Here is a 14,719-nt window from a genome sequence, read left to right as displayed (position 1 = left end):
TTATTTATTAAACATTTAGCATTGCAAAATATCTGAAATATTATTATTTTAACTATCTTAGAAATCTCTTTTGAGGTCAAACTAATATATTATATATATATATATATATATATATATATATATATATATATAAACATAAATATATAAACATAAATATCAAATAAAATCTAACTATCAATTAAAAAACTAATTTTAAAAAATGCATTGAAAACTTATAATTTTTGAAGTATCAAAAAAAGGTAAAAATCACAAATTTACTAAATTAACTGAAAATATAAAAATTAAGGCTGAATCAAAATGGTAATGAATACTATAGTAGTATAGAAATAATATACAACCAGAGTGTTCAATTCAATACATTTTTTATGTGAAAAACAAATTTTTGCCTTGCCATTTGATGTCTAATTTTGTGAATGAAAACTGTTGAGAGCCACTGATCTACATCACAAAATCACAGCAAGGTTTCTTCATTGTTTGTTTTAAGATGAAATGTCTATGTGTTTTACTACAGTCACATTCGGTAAACCGTTTATCTAGACCTGCTTGCCGGCCATGTCACATGTGATGCCTGTACACTTCCAAGTGCAGGACTTCAAGCACCAAGAACGTCAAAGCACGACTTGTTGATCTGAAACCAGAAATATTTGGTGGATGTGTTCACTGCACCTTACAGTTTCTCCATCTCTAAGGTTTCGCCCTCGTCTCTTCAGATGATAGCAGAGGAGCCCGAGGATGAGGACGATGAAGAAGATGAAGAGGGGTTCGAAGGGGAGGGTGGAAGATTCCACAGCACCCATTTACGCTTGTTTTGCCGTTTTTGGGAGAGGTAGTCCTCTTTTTCCCGCTCTTTCCGAGCTCTCTGGTAGTGGTCGTCCTCCTTCAGGTACCAGACCGGAGGCCAGCGGTGCTTCTCAAAGTATTCTTGGTTCTCTGAAAATGCAAATGAACATGCATCCAACAGGGTTATTGTAGTAAACAAACAGTAAAAAACATTTTAGTTTCTTGAAATATATAAAATAATATAAAATCATTTGAAAATATACACCATGCTAACGTTTTCATTTGGTCTAACTTGATGTATTAAGATAATGAAAAGTGAAATACATAACAAATTTCATAAAAAACTATATAGGCATATTTTAAGAAACAAAAACTGATGAAAATAACCAAATCACAACTAAATTAAAGGGTTAGTTCACCCAAAAATGAAAATGATGTCATTAATAACTCACCCTCCAAACCTGTGAGACCTCTGTTCATCTTCGGAACACAGTTTAAGATATTTTAGATTTAGGTCAGTTAGAATTTTTTGAAGCATCGAAAATACATTTTGGTCCAAAAATAACACGCTTACAACAGACCCGGATGATAAGACAATGCTGAATAAAGTCTTAATTTTTGCTATTTTTGGACCAAAATGTATTTTCGATGCTTCAAAAAATTCTAACTGACCCTCTGATGTCACATGGACTACTTTGATGATGTTTTATTACCTTTCTGGACATGGACAGTAGACCGTACACACAGCTTCAATGGAGGGACTGAGAGCTCTCGGACTAAATCTAAAATATCTTAAACTGTGTTCCGAAGATAAACAGATGTCTCACGGGTTTGGAACAACATTAGGGTAAGTTATTAATGACATCATTTTCATTTTTGGGTGAACTAACCCTTTAATAAAACTTGACCAAAAATGTTAATGAAAATGTAAAATATAAAAAAAAAAAAAACTAACTGTGATGTAGTACCTGCTGATTTGGCCCTCATGTCTCTGGGGAATTTGCGGCACACGTTGTTGTAGTTGGTGCAGATGTGGTGAAGGCACCAATCAGTGAGCTGGTAGGCACAGTGGAACTGAAACCACATGACAACAATAATCAGCATTTATTCACCCTCAAGTTGTTTCAAAAACACAGACTTTATCATTCATAATTTGGGGTTGGTTTTTTTATGCTTTTGAAAAGAAGTCTCTGAATTTATTTGATCAAAAATACCATAAAAACTAAAATAATATTACAATTTAAAATAGCTGTTTTCTATTTGAATATTTTTTTTAAATGTAATTTATTCCTCTGATTTAAAGCTGAATTTTCAGCATCATAAACGTAAGTCTTCAGTATCATATGATCCTTAAGAAATCATTCTAATATGCTGATTTGCTGCTTAATATTTTTGTGGAAGCTTCTATCATTTTATTTTCTTCAGTATGTTTCGATGTATAGAAAGTTCAAAAGAACAGAAATCTTTTGTACCAAAAATGTCTTTACTCTCCATTTTTATCAATTTAATGCATCCTTGCTGAAAAAACCTTTCTTCTGCGAAACGTCAAAGTTCCTAGATTTCTTCTAACCAAAACTTTTCATTTTGTTTCTTTATGTCCTGTTCACCAAACAAGTGAGCAATGTGATAAATATCTGGGTTTGTAATGACATTATTGTGAGTGAGCTCATTCTCCACAGTCAGTCTATACCAGCTCAACCGTGGAACTCAAGCTTTGTTGAATGCGTTTTATAAATCATACCATTTAGTTTCATTATTACATCAGCAGTCATCTACAGGATCCCACTTTATGGCAGAGAGCTCCTTAATCATGAAATGCTCAGCGTTTCTGAGAGTCTTTAGTAAAGCGTTGACCAGTCAGGCATGACTTAAAAAACCACGTGAACGGTCACAGGAATGCAGCAAAAAATGTGTCTGACTTCACACCAAATCCCAGAGCAGGAAACGGGTTACTGCAACATTTGCAAGAAACCTATAATTTCCTACACAACAATTCTAAAAAACCTGTGATTGTTAGAAGAAGTACATTCAGTATCAATCGATAAAGGACATGAAACAACTTAAACAACATACTCTTCAACTGATAATATATGCTACATTTACTGCAGGAGGAGTTTGTGGTGGTTTTCACATGCAGTTTTACCTGAGCCATCTCCAGATATACCAGCACATCTCCGTCGATGTCCGTGCCCACAGCAGCGGCCTCCTTCAGAACAGTCACTGTATGGAGTTCTGCAGCAAAACACAATTAAACCCAAAAATCATTCTCTCACCCTCATGTCATTACATACATTTATTTCCTTCAGTGCAACACAAACGGAGAAGTTTAGCACGAGGCCCATGCTGCTCTTTTCAATCAACTCTGATCATTATTAATTTAAATGAAAGGGGTCACTGCATATTTTATGTAAATAAAAAATCCTAATATTTACCCTGCTATTAAAAACGTGTAAAATTTATTTAAAATTAAGAAATAAAAAGGTTTATTTAGTAAGAATGCTTTGAATTAACCTAAAGTGACAGGAAAGACGTTTATATCGTCACTAAAGATTTCTCTTTTGAATAAATGCTGTTCTTTAGAACTTTATTTTCATCAAAGAACTTTGAAAATAAAAATATTAAGCAGCACAACTTTTTCAACACTGATAATAAAAAGAAATGTTTCTTGAGCAGTAGAACAGCATACTAGAATGATTTCTGAAGGATCATGTGACACCGAAGACAGATGATCACAGGAATTAATTACATTTGAAAATATATTCAAACTGAACTATTTTAAATTGAAATAATTTCACAAATTTACCATTTTAACTGTATTTTATTTTTCAGAAACAAACAAAAAAAATCTTACAGACCCCAAACTTTTGAACAACAGGTTATACATTTTATCTAAAATCCCAGAAGATACATTTTTTTTAATTAACTAACTGCTCCCTGATAATTCTTATATTCATTATTTGCATAAGAATCGACCAGCAGACCTGTGAGGGCGACCAGGTGAGGCAGGCACAGGCGATTAGCCAAAATAATGAGCTCCATGGCGTCCAGGTCAGGTCTGGAGCAGAAGCGTCCCGTGTAGAGATATTCCAGCACTGCCTGCATACTACTACGGGTCGTGTTTGGGAACAATACCTGTGGAACCACAACAAGTCATGAGAAAAATCTGTACACCAATGTGTACAATATTAACATCTGGACACTACTAAAAGAATCAAGTGTAATATTGTTGCCAAATATTGAGGTCAAAAGGACAAGTGGAAGTACACAATTCACCAAATGTTCTTTTTGTCAAAGTGATGTTTACAAATGCTGCACATGAATGGGTCAGATCCATAAAATGCAGTACTCACCTCTTTAGTGCAGCTCTCGACAAAAGGCCCACCAAACATGGCTGCCATCCAATCACAGCTGGAGATGAGCAGGGGTTTATGGGCCTGAACGGGACCATCGTCCAGTTTAAACACCACATCTGGGATATGAAGAAAGAAATCTTTATTGCAGCAAAACAGGTTTGAGTACGACCCTATGATCTTCGCAAGGTGGAAGATAATGAAATCTTCCGTGGAATCCAGTCACAAAATCTTTCTTTACAGTATGGAATGTGGAATCTGGGAAATTTGTGATTAATAAGTCAATTGCAGGTCTGTATATGTAGTTAAATCATGATATAGACAAGTGTCTGTGAATATTAAAGTCCAAAAGACTGCTATTTAAATATTCTTATCTCAGCTGAGTTCAAAATAAAAGGAATTGTTAAAACTTTCATCTGATCACATATGAAAACATTAATTAAACTGTTAATGTTTCATGCCTTTTATGAACTTAAAGTTTTATGAATTCAGTTGATTAGACATACTTTTCTTGTTAAAATATAATTGAACCGTTAAAACAGAATCCAGAAATATTTAAGTCCAAGGGAAAAATTGGGGGAATATATCACAGGGCCCTAAGATTTTACATTTTGTTACAGTAAATTGTATAAGTTTCGTGATTTCGATTAATCAGACATGCTTTTTGATTACTACAATTTAACCATTTAAACAAAGTCTAGAAAAATATTAAACAGAAAAGAAAAACGATCCAGATTTTTTTTCACTGAAAATGGTATTTGAGAAAAAAATGTAACCTGAGAAAGTTCCTTTGGCCAAGCATTCCTTCACCCGATTGGTCCGTCGCACATGGAAAGCCTTCGTGATCTCCTGATTCATGAAGGCCTCATTGTTGAGGATGTTGGCGACCATCATGCGCAAGTCGAACACCTCCAGCAGCTCAGCGATGTGTGCGATGTGCATCAGGTCCTTCTCGTGTTCGTCCAGCTGGCCCGTGTAAAGGTAACGCATGACCACACGAAACGGCCCGAGCAACACAGAGGGGTCCATGTCCACAACCGTCATCAGCCGGGAGATGAACGTGATGGGGTCCTGGACCGTTTCTCTCCTGATGCTGACGAAAGCCCGACCCAAAGATGACAAAAGCCGCCCCCCGCGTCCGCCCTCAAGGATCCCATCGGAGACTGCGCCGATTAGAGTCCCGTCACTGATGCAGGCCCTGAGGTTGACCCTGCTTTCTTCATCACTGCTCTCACACATGTCAAAGCTGGCAGCCCGTGCCGGAGGCTCCCGTCCCGTGGGTAGCTTACAGTCAGCCTCGGCTTTCACATCCTGGAGGAAAAGGTCGTAGAATTTCGAGGAGGCTGTGGCGAGGTAGACCTTATGAGCAAAGACTCGCTGGTTCTCCTGGAGGACCAGAACCACATCACTACACAGAGGATCCTCCAGCAGCCGGCCCGGGTGCTCCTCGGCGGTGGACGGGGGCGGCGGGATGACTATAACGGGCGCAGGAGGTTTGGGAGGCAGAAAAGGCGCCTGCAAAAGGGGCCGTTGGACGTCGCGCAAGTGAGACTTCCAGAACTGCAGGTGGCGCCGTGAAATGAGAGCTGCGCGGATGGCATTGTCAAACACATCCTTCACTCCAAACTGAGCCACCACGCTGGTCTCATAGTACGGCACGCCCAACTCTTTGGCCACTTCACGACCCTTCTCAGGAGGAAGAATCTCGTTCGCTTTGATGGGTCTGTAAAATGGGATCATGGAGAAATGTCGACAAAAAGGATGTGCTACAATATCTTGTGAATGTGAATGTTACATATTTGGTCTCATGTCCCATACATGACGTCCAGTTCACACTGAAGATCCAATCAATAATATTGATAAAAGAATATTTCATATTTACAATTTAGAGAATCAGGTGGTATTTATAATATAGAGACGGTTAAAAACATTTTTATTGATTTTCTGTGTGCAGTATTAATATTTTAAAATGTGTACTTTTATTCAGAGGAGATGCATTAAATTGATCAAAAGTGAGACAAAATACATTTAAATAATATATTCAAATAATAAAATTATATGTCACATAAAAGTTGTCATTACTAAATCCTTATAATGGTTTCAACGAAAATATGTATTTTTATCTATTTTAATTGTGATAAAATTTTAAAATTCATTTTAATTTAATCCACAGAAATAAATATAATTTTTAAATAATATATTTTTTTAATATTATATTTATTAAATATTTTTGGCCTTTTTTCCAGAAAAATAATGACTATAAATTTGAAATTAGTGTATCCACTAAATTACATTAATCTGTGATCAAAGGGTCAAAGATCAAATATTTGACAGTTCACCTGGCAAGAGGTCTCCGTGCCCTATTAACAGCTTCCAGGTCAGCGTAACGCAGGTCTAACTGGCAGCCCACCAGGATGACTGGAGCACGAGGACAGAAGTGCTTGATCTCTGGGTACCACATGGTCTTCACATGCATCAGAGAATTGGGGTTGGCGATGGAGAAGCACAGGACCACCACGTCTGACCTAGTGTCCAGATACAAGATGAAGCACTCAAGAAAACACTGAAAATACCTCTTAAGAAAGATGTGGTCCACAAACACACCTGCCATAAGCGAAGCGTCGGTCTTTGTGGTGGTCGCCAAAGGTGTCCCATAATCGAAGAGACACGCTGACATCATCCACGACATCTCTGGAACGTTCCAAAACCTTCAAAACCAGAAGAGAATTGGATTTAAATTGGAACTGGATTGAAGTTATAATACTTCTGGAGTTTCATGAGTGGAAAGATAAAACCCAGACCTCTTGACAGACTCTGTACTGGTCAATGGCCCAGACAGTGGGCACATGCGTGGCCAGTAGCTGGTACTGTGTGAGAGTGGCGTTACACGCCCGAGCACAGATCAGACGTGTTTTGCCCACAGCATTGTCCCCCACCACCACACATTTAATGGTCTCGACATTAGGCCTCTCATACTCCATGTCAGTATCTGTAAACTGGGACCTAAAAGCAATGGATAAAAAAAGAATTCATGCAAGAAATTTGTCAAGTTTAAGCAAATTAATTCTTTGCACAATCAAGAATACTCTAAATTATATTTGTAAAGATATACTTTTTATGTCCTCATATATCATATGAGATATATGATAAAGTCCCCGATACAAAATGATAAAAGATTATAAAATTAAATGGCAATTAAAATTTGTGATATAACAATAAGTTGCAATGCAGTATTTTGCTCTATTCTTTCATAATTGTAAAAGCAATTATTTGCTCAGTTTGCTAAATATCTCTCTAAAAGTTATGATAAAAATAAAAGTAGTGCTGTTGCTATGGATAACAGCAAAATATATGGGAGTCCAATTTAAGTAATAAAAGTAGTCCATTTACATCGCAGCAACAAAATGAATTCAAAAATAAAGAAAAATGGAGACAACTTAAGTCTTATTACAATATTTTCTACTTTAACTGGGGACTCCCATTTTAAATGTCTCTCAAAAGAAACAAGCAAAATAAAAGTAGCACCAATGTTGCTATGGACAACAGTGAAATATCCGGTTCAGCTATAATTTTCAGAATCATTAAACTTCCTATAAAAAGAAGTCCATGACATCATAGCAACAAAATTAAATATTATTATTATTCTGCATAGAAAATACTATGATTTCTATAGACTATTACCAAAAGAATTATGTAACTTAAAACTCTAATAACAATGTTTTTTCCTGCTTTAGCTGGGGACTGCCTCTCTAAATACATCTCAAAAGTTATGTTTCTATGAACAACAGCAAAATATCAAATTAATTCAAATATTGTTTCTCAACATAGACAATGTTACTTTTTTGCAATAAGTAAATAAATAAAAATTGCTACAACTTTACTGATTTAACAGGGGTCTCAGTTTCTAAATATCCCTCAAAAAATATGGTTAATAAATTAAGTATGGCAGTTATGTTGCTATGGACAATGGCGAAGTGTCCAGTTTGGCGAGGGAAAAAAATTATACGCCAAAGCGTATGACCAATCAGAGTCAAGTATGACGTCAGCATCGTTAGACGCGCTCAGAACGCGATGAAAAAATACGCTGCCTACAAATTCTGTCTAGGTAGGTAGCTCACTAGGTTTTAAGACACAGCCTCAATCCTGAACTTATGTAATACTTCTCACGTCCGTAATGTCCTGCTCAAGAGGGCAATTAATGTAGCCTACACGCAAGCACATGCATTTATGAACGCGAAATACCTTACCGAAGCGAACTGAAAGAATGCATCAGGTTGGCAGTCGTTTGTGATCTTAGAGATGAAGATGATGGTAATAAAATGCCCGGTTGATGCGGAGAGCACCTGAAGCGAAACGGGCATACACTTCATTTTCCCGGCGGAGACGCGGAAGATACAGAATTATTTTAGCGTAGTTTACCGCTAACCCATGTTACCAGCCCATGCCCTTGTTCTTGAGCTCATCTGAGTCAAAAACACCGATTGAATGCGCAGAGAAGCGCGACGGCTGGAGGTTTCCGATTCGTGACATTCCCGGTGTTCCTTGCTTTCTCTTCCGCATGTAGCAGCGCCATCTGACGCACCACACAAACGCTGAGGAGAATTAGATTTAACGCCTTTAACTTCCTCAAGCTTCTTGACTACAAACATATCTACTTAATCTTTATATATGCGTTTTCCACCATCTTCAGTCGTGTGCACCTGTTTGCCCACCTGTACACTCACTTTAATGAAATAATAATACTTAATATTAAATCTTAATAGATACGCTTACAGTGTCATGATGTGTGTTTGGTGTTAATATAATTAAAGCCATCAATGAAGTCTAAAAGTCAGACTAAAATGCTTTAAACTTTTTTTCAGTTGATATACAATCTTGCATGGCAATCAGAGTGAGGAACTGAATTGGAAAATTTGGATTCATAATTTCTACAGTGTTTACTATTTATTAGGCCTGTGAACCCTTATTATTATTAACCAATTTTATTTTATTTTTCTGTGACAGCACTAATGATCCATCATATCCAGCAGTGCTTCAATGGAAAATATGTTGCTCACATATTAAATGTCACTTAATTTCTTTTACTTGATTAGTGACATGATAGGACAAAAATACTTATAAAAATTATAAATGTATTATGTATTATATTACATATTTTTATATTACATTTATTTTTATATTTATTTATTCATTCATTTATAAACATATGCATCATAACTTTCTATTTTACTTTACAAAATCTTAAAACTTTGTTTATTTCCAGATTTGATTTCCTAAATCATCTCAGACTTTTGGAGCCCACTTTCTTTAATGAATATTTTCCGTCCTCAGTTTTGGAAACTGATTGAATGGTAATGTTTTCTCAGGTTGAATTAATTGAGGTTTAGCTACAAACATTTACATTTTTTGTTTAAAAGATAACATTACCACTTAAAACTTCATACCTGCTGCCTCACATTTTAGCTTTTTCCCTAAATCTCTCAGGTAAGCTGACTAAAGTCAGAAAAATGACTTCATTGTCACGTGAAGGACAAATAATTGATGAGCATTTCCTCGTAGTCTGAGTATCACTGGAGAATTGGAAAATTAAAGGCCTACAGTGTGTGTGTGTGTGTGTGTGTGTATTTATTCTTTAGACTACTCATTCATGTTATTCAGTAAAGATGTGTGTGTGTGACTATCCTGCACTACTTCAGTAGTAACAGACAGATGTCTGTGTGAACAAAGGTAATAAAAACCCAAAATAGCTCTGTCTCCAGCCCCCTTCAAAACCAGTGAGCGCTCTGATCATTATCAGTGTAATTAACCCTTTAGGGGAGGAAATTTCTTGAGGCTAATGAAATTCAACCTGAAAAACATCACTTCCTCTAAAGCCTTTCCAACATGCACTGATTAGACGCTGATAAACGCTCCTCCGTCAGACCCAGCACTGCAAACGGTGGGAACAGATGTTTAATTAACAACATGACCAGTTCTGACAAGCTACATTTGTCGGTTTTCACGAAGTCCTTAGGCATTGTCAAAAACCGCTCATACTCTACCTTTAGCACAATTACCTGTGCCAGGTGTTAACAAAACTCCCTGAACTCTTCAACTTTTAGGACTGCAGCCGAAAGCAAACAAGAGAAATGTGCATAACCAAAATCACAGTTATATGAAATCCAAACCAAACATACATTAGTTGTTTTCAACAAAGAAGCCATTGAGAGTGACCTGCCTGAGGGAAATGTCATTTATCTTCTACACGGTTACTGAATCAACAAGATCCTCCAGTTGAAAATGTAAACCAAACATCATTTAGAATTCTAAGAAATCTGATTTATTTATTTTTTTAAATAAAGGTTGGTTTGACATTTTAGGTTTGAATAATGAATGAAGTGTCTTTAACAAAAATCGAATCTTTCCATCACGTTAAAGGTTTTTTGTGTTTTAATAAGGTTCTTGGGACCTTTACACTAAAGTTGGTGACTTCACGACTTAACATCTGAACAGATTTTAAAACACTGGGCATACCGACTTTGTAACAGTCACAGAGGAAAACTTGGCATTGTTTTACGATCACAACAAACTCACGCAGAAACATGCGTCTTGTTGCGTGACGAATGAAAACAATGTGATCTAAAATCAGATGAAACCATCATCATACACTACATGATTTTCTATGAAATCGGTCAACTCAAATCTGCAGACTGCCTCCGACTTTTGGAAACTTGCATCAACTTCACCATACAGTAAGTCAGAGGACAATCATGGCAAAATCGTGTAGTATATTCCAGCCTTAAGAAAAAAAGGTTCTTTTAAGAACGTCTCACCAAAAGGTCATAACTTTGACTGGTCCACTTAAACTAGTACACACACATAAGCACACACAGAGTTAGTGTGTAAAGTGGTATTCCCCAAGTTCTGGTATCCAAATATATATATATATACATATGTCTGACTGGACCGATTCAGATCTTAGTGGTCGGCCATTTAGACCAAAAAATGCCAGGGCTGATTTTTTTTTGTCCCAGTCCAGCCCTGATGTACAGTATTTGGAACACACAGAAATAATTTAAACGTCCAACTGGAGATAAGATCATAGCAGGTATTAACCATCCGTCCATGAATATTTATGAAGAGATGGAAAGTCTGAGCTTTCGGATCCTGCGTTCTGATTGGTGATTGTAGGGGTTTATGAACCGTCAAGCTCAGCTGAAGATCTGTATAAAGCTGAGGCGGTCATCCACCTGAAACATAAACCTACAGAATCAGCAAACGGTTTTGTGTTTTTATCCTAGTTTTGATTCTAAGTGCAGACATGCTCCTGAAAAGCGGATTTGTTTTGCTCCTTGTTTTGGTGGCATCTGCATTTGGGACAGATCAAGAACCTGCACAACCTAGACGAGCACGATTCTCTGCCAACAGCCCCAGTAAGTATTCTCTTCTTTATGCTTTTGTTTTTTCGGAGGATGCATGGGCAAATGTCCAGATTCAGGACTGCTCATCTAGAAAAAAAGGTCCACTTTTACACTTTGAATAAAAGCACCTCACAAAAATTTGTTCTTCTTCTCTAGCTGAGGTTGCCCGCTGTCTGAACGGAGCTCTGCAGGTGGGGTGTGCAGCGTTCGCATGTCTGGAGAATTCGACCTGCGACACTGACGGCATGCATGACATCTGCAACGCCTTCCTCCACACTGCTGCGATTTTTAATACAGAGGTACAAAACCTCATTAACCCTTTCCGTAGTGAGTCAAAATTATGCCTTTTCACTTTCCGTTTGCTTTGCAGTGCAAGTTATAATCAGGTTTCTTTGTTTGTTTTTACAGGGTAAGACGTTTGTGAAAGAAAGCATCACGTGCATCGCCAAAGGTATCACCACTAAGGTCTTCCAGACCATCAAACGCTGCTCCACTTTCCAGAAGATGATTGCTGAAGTGCAGGAGGAATGCTACAAGAAGCTTGACATCTGCGAAGTGGCCAAATCCAATCCTGAGGCCATCGGGGACGTGGTCCAGGTGCCCAGCCACTTCCCAAACAGGTAATATAGCGCGTGAACATGTTTGGCATGCGTAATTGGTCCATATTAGACTTAAAGGGAAAGGATTTGTTCAGTTTATTTATTATTTGCAGTTTTGCTTTAAACCAAAGATACACTCAAAAAAATAAAGTTACAAAATATAAAAAATAAATATGAGATTTTCACATTTTTACAGTCCTAATGCAACATACTGTACAATATAAGGTAATAAATGCTATAATACACTCTCCACCTTATTTTGCAGGAAGCTGTTTTCTGTGAATGTGCAAGACTTCCGACTCATTAATTAAAATAACAAAGTACAGTAAACGTTAGAAGAACTATTCTATATGTTTCAGTCAGTGTACATTAAAATAATGCATTAAAATGATCAAATATATGATACAAAATAAAAGTTTGCCATAGCAAGAAGCATAACGGGCTGTTTGGTTTTTGTACAGCTTGAAAGCCAGTGACACCAGAAGCCTCAGACATTCAAAGTTGCAAATGTTTTAAAATAAGGTGGATATTGTGTGCCATATTTGAATTCTTCTGGTGCCAAATTATACATTTGTGTGAGGAACAGGCCAAAATTTAAGTTAAAATTATGTTATGGTGCTTTATGGTGTTTTAATAGCTTATTGCATTGTTGGTATAGCCTACTTTTTGAAACTTTGAATAAAACAATAACAATAACAGAAACAATAACAGAATTTTACATTTTGAGTTAACTATTTCTTTATATAAGAAGCGTACTCAAAAGTGCATACTCATGCATCATACTTTGGTGTTGCAGGTACTACAGCACACTTCTGCAGAGCTTGATGGAGTGTGATGAAGACACCGTGGAGGTGGTGCGAGCCGGGCTGGTGGCCAGACTGGGACCTGACATGACCACACTCTTCCAGCTGCTTCAAAACAAGCCCTGTCCACCTGAACCTGCCGCCGCTGGGCCTTCTGTGATCGAGGGCCACACCAGCTTCCGCTGGCCTCCCATGTTCAAGATCCAGCCCAACCTGCGCAACAGGGACCCCACGCACCTCTTCGCCAAGAAACGCTCAGTTGATGGAAGCTCTTAGAGTCGCACAATATTCACAACTACCTGTTTGCATCATGCATTATGCTGATGTTTATAAGTAGAAGACGGTAATGAATAATTAGTGAATGTAGTTTTATTATGGGACACAACGGAAATCTTTGCTTGATTCTTTAACTGCGTTACATTGAATATACATGCCAATGTCATTTATAGCATAAAAATGTTTTAGACTCTTAATATTTATTGCATTTTTGATATATGGCCTAATGCAAGGAAAGCTAAATATTAGCACAAATTTTGGAAAAGGGAAACCTGTCACCCTAACCAACTTGTTGTGGCAGGGCAGAAATATTTATTAGTGTACAATGAAAATAATTTATATTTATTTTCCTACCAAATGTCATTTAAATAGTATTTTATTGTTTATTGTAATCTGAGTCTGAAATGAAAGAGTCTTTATTCTTTAAGAGAGAGAAAACTACATATTTCTGGATATGTTTCATAAATGTTTCCTATGCTGGTCATGAGAAATATTCTATATGATTAAAAAGGGCATACTTTGTTCATGTTGGTGATATTGCATAGTTGATGTGCTTATATAGAAATAAAATTTCCTGCTATACTAAATAGTTTCATCTTTCATTGCTTACTGTATGAAATGTGTCCATGATGTGGCCAATAACGGCCACAAAAACTCTTCAAACGGTCATGTTGCAGCGTGTACTCGCAAGGGGGCGCTGCTTCCAAACACCTTAACCACGTTCTTACATTTTACCAGACAAAACACTCGTTGAAGTAAGTTGAGTGAGTTTTCCCAACGTGAGCTAACCGTATTTACATATTTGTATATTTTTACATAGTTTCTTTGGATTTAGGATGCATAAAATGCTAGCAATAAAATAATTTGATGCTTTTATTTTCAAGACAGAGAGAGAGTTTCAAAAAAAATATCCACTGATAGTGTTTCATAGAAAATTAGCTAAATGGAAAACATTAGTTGCATTCAACCAAGCAAATTTCCATGACTTGAAAATTATAACATATTATTATAAAATTAAAGAGTCAATGAAAAATTGACTAAATGGTTTTATATTTTTTTAGTCAAAAATTGACTAAATTTTGTATTTTCATTTACTCTTATATTATAATAATATGTTATAATTGTCAAGTCATGGAAATTGGCTTGGTCAAATACAAGATTAAAAGTTATAATTAAGACATAAAAGTCTAAATTATAACATAATACATGATTATGACAAAGGTTTTTTTTCTTTTCATACACAGAAAGTATCATAAGTATCTCACAATTTAGACTTTTTGTTATAATTTAGACTTTGTATCTCGTAATTTCAAATTTTTAAATGATTATTTAGAATTATTTAGAATTTTTTAAATTTTTATTTAGAATCTCATGACTGAATATGACATAAAAAGTCATAATTATAATTTACCAAAGCAATTTTTTTTATGTGCCGGAAATTGGCTTCCATAGTCAGGAGAGGGCCAAGGCAATTCATTTATCTCGACCTTGATCCTTCGTGTTCAACTACA

The 14,719-nt window shown here is 36.4% G+C and overlaps 2 protein-coding genes across 2 annotated transcripts; one reads left to right on the top strand and one right to left on the bottom strand.

Moving 5' to 3' along the window:
• Positions 1-210: 210 nt before the first annotated feature.
• On the bottom strand, positions 211-8,771 carry rhobtb2b (Rho related BTB domain containing 2b). The gene is made up of 10 exons (XM_026220220.1): positions 8,378-8,771; positions 6,932-7,133; positions 6,735-6,838; positions 6,470-6,655; positions 4,907-5,853; positions 4,131-4,249; positions 3,762-3,912; positions 2,924-3,012; positions 1,749-1,854; positions 211-930 (listed from the first exon to the last, which is right to left on the bottom strand). The coding sequence occupies exons 1-10, from the start codon at positions 8,398-8,400 to the stop codon at positions 707-709; spliced, it is 2,151 nt and encodes a 716-aa protein (XP_026076005.1). The 5' UTR covers positions 8,401-8,771; the 3' UTR covers positions 211-706.
• A 2,510-nt stretch (positions 8,772-11,281) lies between these two features.
• Positions 11,282-13,773, top strand: LOC113054861 (stanniocalcin-like). Its single transcript, XM_026220643.1, has 4 exons — positions 11,282-11,542; positions 11,687-11,829; positions 11,939-12,150; positions 12,926-13,773. The coding sequence occupies exons 1-4, from the start codon at positions 11,431-11,433 to the stop codon at positions 13,206-13,208; spliced, it is 750 nt and encodes a 249-aa protein (XP_026076428.1). The 5' UTR covers positions 11,282-11,430; the 3' UTR covers positions 13,209-13,773.
• Positions 13,774-14,719: the final 946 nt, after the last annotated feature.

Source organism: Carassius auratus, chromosome 35, assembly GCF_003368295.1.
Source record: "Carassius auratus strain Wakin chromosome 35, ASM336829v1, whole genome shotgun sequence".
In the NCBI taxonomy this organism is placed as follows: domain Eukaryota; kingdom Metazoa; phylum Chordata; class Actinopteri; order Cypriniformes; family Cyprinidae; genus Carassius; species Carassius auratus.
This window is presented reverse-complemented; position numbering and strand designations above follow the sequence as displayed.